General features: G+C 36.2%; 1 protein-coding gene across 4 annotated transcripts in view; it reads right to left on the minus strand.

Annotated features, from left to right (window-relative positions):
- LOC149775322 (cilia- and flagella-associated protein 119-like) overlaps positions 1-5,380 on the minus strand; it is a 35,058-nt gene extending 29,678 nt beyond the window's left edge. For all 4 annotated transcript variants that reach the window (XM_089944172.1, XM_089944171.1, XM_089944170.1 and 1 more), the window contains exon 1: positions 5,256-5,380. In XM_089944172.1, coding sequence (XP_089800298.1) covers positions 5,256-5,306 — 51 coding nt within the window. In that variant the 5' untranslated portion in view covers positions 5,307-5,380. The remainder of the gene's footprint in view (positions 1-5,255) is intronic.
- Between the last annotated feature and the right edge of the window lie 4,388 nt (positions 5,381-9,768).

The following is a 9,768-nucleotide window of genomic DNA, read 5'->3' on the forward strand; positions in this document are numbered from 1 at the left end:
TTTGGCTGCCAGATTGCAACACTGAACATAGCAGAGTGAGAGAAAAAATATCCAATGCTTATGGTCTTCATTACATCGAGACTACACAATAGGGGGTTTCACGATTACAACGGAGTTACTTATCGTAGCGCCTAAAATTACCTCCCTTAGCTCAAATGCGCATGCCCACAAAAATTTTCCAGTTCCAGATAGTTCACCATTCTACAGTTGGTAAGCAAAACACAAAGTCAACAAAGGAAGGTATCTTAGCTGTACTACAGATCATTATGGCTAAACCAATGAATAAATTATATATGTCAAACATCTTTTGTTCATACTAGGAGAATAATTATAGACATTAAATCAGATAATCTGATTCAGTGTCCATACTTACATTATATCAGATTATTAAATAATATTAACTTTCCATACTTAAATGATATCAAATAATTAAATTAAATACACTGTCCACACCTGATAATATAAATTCATTATCCATAATTTCAGATACATTTGTAGGAACATTTTACTCTGCTCTCCGATTTTAAACATTTATTGCACATTTTTGGTTATATAACCTTAACGAAAACATTCTCAACAATCTGCATTTTTCATATGTTGATATATCCTTCTTTCTCAGTTATTTTCGCAAGGCTAATAGTTTGTTTATAATAGAAGTTAAGAAAGTTATAACACAAGTTTGGTAAGAAAATTATAACATGAATGCGATACGCAAGCTGATTTGTAATGCTGAATATTTTAAACCAGATTTTTTTTTTTTTAAAAAGAGGAACACAGTATTTTAATGTATTCAGAGGAACTTAACAAAGTAATAATTACATTAGCTATCATAACGATAAATGAGTGTAATTAATGCAGAAGGAATATTTATTCATATTTGGGTGTAAATATCGTACAATATTCAGATTAAATAACATGCCCAATGACGTTTGTTTTTTGTTGTATCATTTTCTTTTGACTTTTGAAACATCAAATATCAGACGGTACATGCAATAACTTTCAGCATGATTTTTCTTTGCTTATGCTGACACGTAATAACTCTCAAATTTGCTGGGTCTTTAGACAACATTTCTGATTGCCACCGGTAAATTCATCTACAACAGCCTTCTTAAAATTAGTTTAATTCTGTTTAACTTTCCTTGCATCAGGTATGTAAGCTTTAAAGATCCAATTATTTCACAGATTCCGTCATATTACGTTGGTTCGCCTTTTAGATCAATATTGGTCCATGTGACCGGATGTAAAATTGCAAACAGTATGATTTAAGAAAGAGACTGCTTGTTAAGAACATACTCTACAAGTCAATAATAAATGAATACTCACAAATATTCATATTTGTTGTCTTTATCTATCAGTCGCTTTTTCTAACTTAGCATCATTTTATACTCATTTTTAACGAGAAGTATGTTTATGTAATATACGTAGGCGAACACACTTTCATTTGAGGATATACATACCCATGCACCTGATGAAAGAAGACAGACATACAGACAGACAGACAGATAGATGACAGCCACAAATGTCCTATACATGCATAGTGTGTCTAACATCGATATTTCTCCAAATTGTATACTCTAAAATTTCCAACTGTTCAAGGAAATAGAATTAAAATAATCATCAAGGAAACTCGTATGTGCGCCTGCCTGTTCAAGCGTGGTTGACATTTGTGCATTTTGAAAAAAACTCAAGTTAGTTCATGAAAAATATAATGAACATTAATAGAAACGCAACAGTCTAAATCAATAATTAAAAAACCTAAAGAAGTTAGAATTTTTTTTCTGATTGAAGCTGTACAAAATAAACATATTTTCATTATTCTTCAAGCGAGATAAATTGCAAGAACTTTTTATGCATCGATACACTTTCACACAATCAAATAATACAAACTAGAGCATAAGGTAGTAATGGAAAGATAATGAAGTTTTGAAATAGGCAGATAATATTTATTTGAAAGCTGTTAGCACTGCAAGTTAGTGAAAAAATAAAAGATGTAAAAATAATTGATCAAATATTGATATCATTTCTTTTTAAGATAGTGAGATATCGATCATGCTTGTATAATGTGAGGGTCTGTCACATTTTCTTAATCTACATCTGACATCTTAATTGATTGAACTATCTGGAAGTGAGTTGCACCGATATACCCTCTGGTGTTTTCAAGGGGAGATACTAACCGTGAAACCCCCTATATTTTTATGACAGATCTGTATGAATTCCAGATATTAAAGTTTCATGTTTGACGTTATTTTCTATATCTAATCACAATAATGTTTCTCCAGTAAGTGTTGCTGAACAAAAACAACAAAAAAAGCAAGAAAGGTTAATCTGTTATGATTTCTTTCCCGTCAAGCCCATTAAGCTGATGCATCTGCCATATGGTACTAGAAGCTTTCTGGTGACACAATAACCCATTTGTTTGTTGCCTGTTTATGAGAAAAATCTCATTAGGTGTAATAAATAATTTGGTCATTTTCACGGGCACTACAATTCTAAGAGAAAACATACCATTAGAACATTATGCAAAATCAATGTTAAAGTCTGTGGATAATTTTTTATATGATCAACTTAAAAGTATGATCCAGTACAAAATGGATTGAATGTCATGCACTGTGATATCACAACAAAAGCTACTCATATTGAAAATTAAAATTCATACCCCTTAGTCCTACATGTCACCCGATATTTTTGATCTGGGGGGGTGATGGGTCTTGCTGCCTAACTAACGGCGCTGTGTAGCGTGTTTTGATGACGAAAGTAAAATTTTCAGGAATATCACACACAACTGGCAACCAATAACAACTCTTTTCTACAAGTAAAGATATAATGTTTTTGCCAGACTTTGCTTACCCTGATGTCTTTTCTCTAATAAACTAAAATTCTCACCAAAAATATGGACCTGTTTTCAAGTTTCGTTTGCCTATATTTCAGTTCGCTGGAAAGCGATGAAAGCCGGGAATGCCGAAATTGGGTCAAGTTGAAATATTATTCTTTAACAAAATGAATAAAAAAATATATTATGCCTATTGGAACTGTAAGCAACATTTTGTTTCATTCAAGAAACATATCCTCCATATGAACCTACTTAAACATACTTCGGCATACCTCGACTACCGTTCCATTGCAACAAATTCAAATGTATGTCAGTGGAACATGGAAATGCGTCCATTTGCTAGTGTCATATTTTCATTCCACCAGGATAAAGACAGCACAGTAAATACATTAAATACACATAAATTAATGGAAGAGTGCCAATATAGGTGGCCAAGTGTGTGACATATTCCTGAAACTTTGACTACTCATTCCAATGTCAACCAACATCAGAACAGGCTATACAAGGCCATTATATGGGAGTAACACATAGCACTAAAACAAAAACATGTGCTATGTCTTACATTGTAGGACTATCATACCACACTGTTATTTTTTATGAGAAACCCAATACCTTCTTTTAATGACACAATTTAGTACTTTGCCATCAATGTAAACGTCCATAGCAATCAAAAAATGTCTGAAAGTTTCTTGATAAAAGCTATGGTGCAGAGCATTCAACAATCTGGATTGAATATTTTGGTTAAACTATATTATGGATTATGGACGTTTCGCCCCATGGACGTTTCGGCCCAGGACGTTTCGCCCCACTTCAATGGGCATTTCGCCCCACTTCAATGGACATTTCGCCCCACATGGTACATGGACGTTTCGCCCCATGGACGTTTCGGCCCATGGACGTTTCGCCCCACATCATTGGAAATATCGGACATTTATAGAAATTCACAAGCATTACACCATTATCTTCATTTTACTTTAGGGGCCTGCCATTATGATTTAATTTCATGCCCCATAATCCCATCACTCTCATCCATTTCAATTACATTCAGCGTGCCGTTATATCAGACAATATTTTCCTTTTTTTTTTCTTCATTTATGTAATAAGATCTGTCGTTAAACTTTTTTTAAATGTTGAACTTTACTCATTTTTTTTCAAGCTCGGGTTAATTAACTTTTTATCTCCTGCCATTTATTGGCATTGTTACTTTGAATTTTGTAAAACTAGCTATAAATCGGGTCCTAATTACTCGACTGAATTGCTGACAGAAACAGTCCAAATTAATGTATTTCATTTCTATAGCCCGATCGTTATACATTACATCTTTTCAAAGCTGTGCACAGAATAGCCCGACATATCGCGAGCAATGAAAAGACAGGAGGAGGGGCGAGGAATGTTAATTGTAATTAACAATAAAGAGATATAAAAATGGTTTCAGAGATTTATATTTTTGAAATATGAAGCATGTATTTGCATTTTTAAATAAAAACACATCACTAATCAAAATTACATCTCATGACAAGGTATAGGTGTCAAATTATGATGTGCAAAAGTATACTTCTAAACAGCAACTATCTATGATTTCTTTTTTAATGCATGAAGTTACCTGGATGTAATTAAGTCATATTAACACTTGCTGGGAGCAATAGTGAACGCCAGAACATTTGTTTTCTTTATGGCACCAGACAGATACACCCCTCCTTATAAAAAAAAATAAAGTTGTTTTATATGTGTATGTTTTCCCCAAAGGTATGAGATTTGTTTGCTTTATAAAAGATTTCTGAACAAAAAAATTCAAAATTTTGTCGGGGTATTTATGTATTTCCCTAGTGTAATATATAGGGTTGTTAATCCTAGTCCGGTTTTTATTTTAAATTTAGTTTAGAATTTGGGTGAATAAATAGTGTATTATATTTAAACGACAAATAAACCATATTGTTTTGTATGATTGATGATGTGTGTCGTTTCTCGCATTACCATTATACTGAGACAGGCTGTACTCGAGTGAGGGTTCATACTTTATTTAATGTGGGGCGAAACGTCCATGGGCCGAAACGTCCATGTACCATGTGGGGCGAAATGTCCATTGAAGTGGGGCGAAATGTCCATTGAAGTGGGGCGAAATGTCTTGGGCCGAAACGTCCATGGGGCGAAACGTCCAGGTACCCTATATTATTAGTATTACATTTGCAACCACATTTAATATTTAAGATGAGTAAATGCGCCAACATAACCAAGCTAACCTACATTTTACTACTTTGCAAAAAACCTCCGTGTATACAGGCATTCCTATATGCATGGGGCAACGATCTGTTGAATTTACCAATCATCGAATATAGGTACCGCGTTGACACTGATTACTCTCGGAGATGCGCGGAATGTTCTACACGCATTTTATAGGACAAAAATTAAACATTTTGGTATATACCTGTATAATTTTAGGAACTTCCTGCACTAACGGATTTTCTGGAAGAATCATGCTGAATTTGTGTTTAAGAAAATAAATTTGATCCCAGTTCTCTCGACAGCAAAATGGCGTCGTTGTCAAGGAAGTCGCTGTTATGTTCGGATTGGAAGGAAGTTTTTTCTAGTTCTGACTCCGATACCGATATGCCTACAGATACGTGAGGGAAATTTCATTCTTCAATAATAAAAAAATATTAATAAATAAATAAAAATAACAATAACAATGCGAAATTCAAGTTGTTATTATCACAAGATAATTGGATTCTGGTATAAACTGTGGAAATGATAAGAACATTTCTGGATTATTGGGCTGAACTGACAAGTGAATGTAAATCAGTAATTACCCCGTAAGTTAGATCAACAGTTAAATCTCCACTTCGTTTTTTTTTCTGACATCGCTACCGGTAACGTAGAAGAAAAAACCCAACAGATATCTACTTGTTGGTCTACCGGTAAGTATACATTTAATCGAAAGTTTGTGTAATAGAAGGAAATGTCAGAATTGCATTTCCGAGCTAACTCTTGTTATGCACTTGGCATTAACTGCATTCTTTTTAAGTTTATAAACACGCACACACATACACACAATAGCGAAAAAATTAGCAAATCTGCGTACAAAATGAACCCTTTTCCCAATTCATATTCTCCTTTGTCTCCATTTTCGACATTGTATCCATAGACTCTATCTTGAACGTTTCACCTACACAGAAATAAGTCCATTACACTTGTTTTAGGGAATGTCTATGTTGTTTTGTTATATATGTTGTTGTCTTTATATCGTAAAACATAGCTGGGCGATCATCGCTATTACTTTTCATTATCATTCACTAACACGAAAAAGTTTCGAATCGTATAAAAGTGGTGAATGTACAACAAAGAGGCATACACTCGTTCAAGGGAAAGAAAAGAGTTAAACATATGGAGGAGATTTACAGCCATAATTCGTAGTATATATTTTCTGTTAATATATGAGCTGAGATTAGCATACAGGCGGATTGGAAACTACCTATCTTGTTACTAAATACGAAGTTAGAAAACGGACCTGGGTACTCTGAAGCAAGAAGCTAGTGGCTATCCTACTTGGTGCCTGACCCCAAAAGACAAAGACGAATTCAATGAGCGGTATCGATCCTTAGAAGGCATTACCATGGAATACGTGAAACAGAACGAAGCAAGACGAGCGTTTGCAAAAGTCATGCTGAAATGTTTGTGGGGAAAACTAGCTAACATCCGGAATTTTAAAAAATGGAATACTTGGTAGATCCAAGTCAATGCTTTCAACTCGTCAATGATACAGTAAAACTCATTATATATGCGGAAATCGTACGTGAAGAATTCATGTTGATAAATTATGAAAAAGCTCTAGAACTTGCACAAAACACCAAATTTGTAATGTCATCATTGCGGCATGCGTGACAACCAATGCCTGTTTAAAATTTCACTCCGCTTCGTAACCTTTAGGAGACTGTGTCCATTATTTCGAAGGAACAACAAAAAATTTTACAAAATTACTTCAGATTACCGTCATGACCCGTTCTGACATAACACCGTGTCTATCATACTTTGTAAGCAAATTCCAAAAACTTCGTCCCACGCTTGACCCTCGATTTCCTTCTTCTATTTCCGTCTTTGACGGTACACGACCTATGGCTTATATTACTCCTGATATATTTTTCTATTCATCAAGCCATAATTGATTTTTCTGAGTGAAACCAAACTGAAGTTACGGGCCCGCAACGTATGAATTTTGAGAATTATGTCTGCTGCAACAAAGTTAAGCAGCTCCTGTGCAACGAGTTCAATTTTACTGAGAGATAATGTATTTACATTCCTTCATTAATCTGATAACAGTGGTAAATGCAAAAGTATCATCCTACTTACCATTAACTCGATTCAACTTTATGAATTCTGTCCTATAGATCTTAAGTACACACAAATCCAATACATGTTACATTTATTTTCAAAACACCTCGTCCATGCGGCACACACGTTAACGGTGAAATATGATTGGCTCAAAGGGTACTACTTAAATAACACCCATGCATCTGGTTCATGATGTTACTTTTGAGCCAATCATATTACGCTAAACAGGAGCGTACCTTTGTCCTGGTTTTTCATTCCCACAAGTACCATCTCAAACTCATCCATGCCAATCGTTTTATCCTCGATAGCCATGGAGTATAAGTTTAATAATCGTCCTGAGACTCCTTGTTGACGCCGTGAGAAGTTCTGAATGAGCGGGTATTCACGAATGCTAATATAGGGAAGTTATTCTGCAGGCACCGTTTGCAACACCGGTTACTACTGATATATCTACGAGAGCAAATCCGGCCGGCGTGCCCATTATAGTTGCTGAAGTTACAATATCATCAACACCAAAGCCAACACTGCTGGTTATACGGAATCTAATCTACATTTTCATGGACGCACCAGCTGATCCGTAATCATCCATGTATCTGACAGTCCGAGAAGCATCGCAAAAGTGTCAACGTTCTTGAGAATTACTTCTATTTCCTCTCCATCGTCATGATGCCGTTGCTTACAAATCCAATCGGAGAATTGAGAGTCGGTAATTAGTATTGACGCCCTGTACCAGTTTTCATTAAAAAGACCTCATAGTGAAGAAACGGTCTAGATGTGTTTTGCACTTTTACTTCTTTTTCAATGATAGGGGTTACATGCCGGGTACAAATACTACTGAAAGTATCGGACACTACTATATGTAACACAGACTCAAATACGGTATCGGGTGGAACTTTGAATTGGGCCATTTTTTATACTTATACAATAGCTTTTACAACCGTAATCTGCTTCCCATTGCCAGATTCGGTATCATGGAATAGGCTCTACTTTGTTCGGCTTCAGTCATCATTCTACATACCGTGCAAGAATTGTAGCTGTAGGTTGAAGCGTAACTGTTTCTGGTGGTGTCCGAGTTACGGCTGGTTATAGTAGATCTCGAATTTACTGCACCATCTGTGACTTCTAATTTTTCAACCGTTCCGCAGCAACGCTTTTGATGCTATTAACGACTCCAATTGCAACTTGTTTACCGATTGGTGCAATAGCAGCAGGGGGGGCGAATCGGACATTTTGTCCAATCGTTATTTTGCTTAATTATTACTTTCTGCACTCAACGATCTAGTGTCGTCAGCGCCTGGTAAAAAAAAAACGACGACGTCGTTGGGGGATCGTCCAAACGTCATTTGGTTTAATTAACACCTTCTGCGCGTCGATCCCCAGCGTCGTCAGCGTCCGGTAAGCACGTCGACGACCGCGTCGATGTCATTGCCCCCCCCCCTGCTGCTAAGTGGTTATTTACAATGAAAATTATTTACAACTAACCGAATATTTGGTCAAGTCCGATACGATATCGTGTCCGAGGATCATGTAAATTTATCGTTACAAATCCATGTGGGGTCGACTGAGCATGACTAAAAAAGTTTCGAAAAACATTAAAGTCCATGTCACCGCCGCACCATGTCTGCCAAATATTTCGTAGCGTGTGTGTATCAACACCGTTGAACACAGCAAGAATATTACAGTTGTCTCTAATTACTTTTGGAATCTGAGTGTATCGTTGAGTGACATATATCACGTCAGTGTTTTTATGCCTGCCTCTGGAAAATATCCTAGCTGGGTTTTTTTGATTGTCTAACATAACATCATCGTACACGACTAGATTGTTAACGTCGCCATCAATATCATCAATACCCGGTGCATCATTGATATCCGTAATAAACTCAATAACATTTTTTTTAGCGATCGCTGATGCATTCTCGTTGAAATCTTTCAACACCTCGTAGCATCGATGGGGAAACTGTCCTAGTTCATATAAATAATTATTATGACACTTTCCCCATGTGTGGCAGGTCAGTTTTGTAAAACAATTCCTTCATTACTCTGCCATGGGTCATTGTTGTTGTTGCTGTTGTTACAAAATAAAAATTTTTTTTATTAAATAATGCCCCATCGGCGGTTTTTAACCGACGAGGATACCAATGAAATAATAAGACTCCGTGGGAAAACACCAATATCGGAAATAGCAGATCGATACAAAATCAGTTACCAGCGCATTTACAAGATATGGAAAAATGAGCCCGACAATGATATCAGAATGATTGACCTCAGCATCGACGATGAAATAAACCAGATTGTTGATACACCCAGTGATGCGAATTCATCCATGGACGCCATCGTGGATAAACAGACCATTCAGGACTTGCAATGGCGGCTAAATAATTTGACCAACGAGAATAAATCATTGCAACGACAACTCAAACACGTGTCAAGCACGGCCGATTATAATCGAGTACAACGGCGTTATGATTATTTGCAACAGCGTTATGATGATTTACAACAGCGACACGATGATATGCAACGGCGTCACGATGATGCGCAACGGCGTAACGATGATGCGCAACGGCGTCACGATGACATGCGACGCACCATTAGTGGGCTTCAGCATGAACTCG

This window comes from Sinohyriopsis cumingii, chromosome 19, assembly GCF_028554795.1.
Source record: "Sinohyriopsis cumingii isolate HCF-2022 chromosome 19, ASM2855479v2, whole genome shotgun sequence".
NCBI lineage: Eukaryota > Metazoa > Mollusca > Bivalvia > Unionida > Unionidae > Sinohyriopsis > Sinohyriopsis cumingii.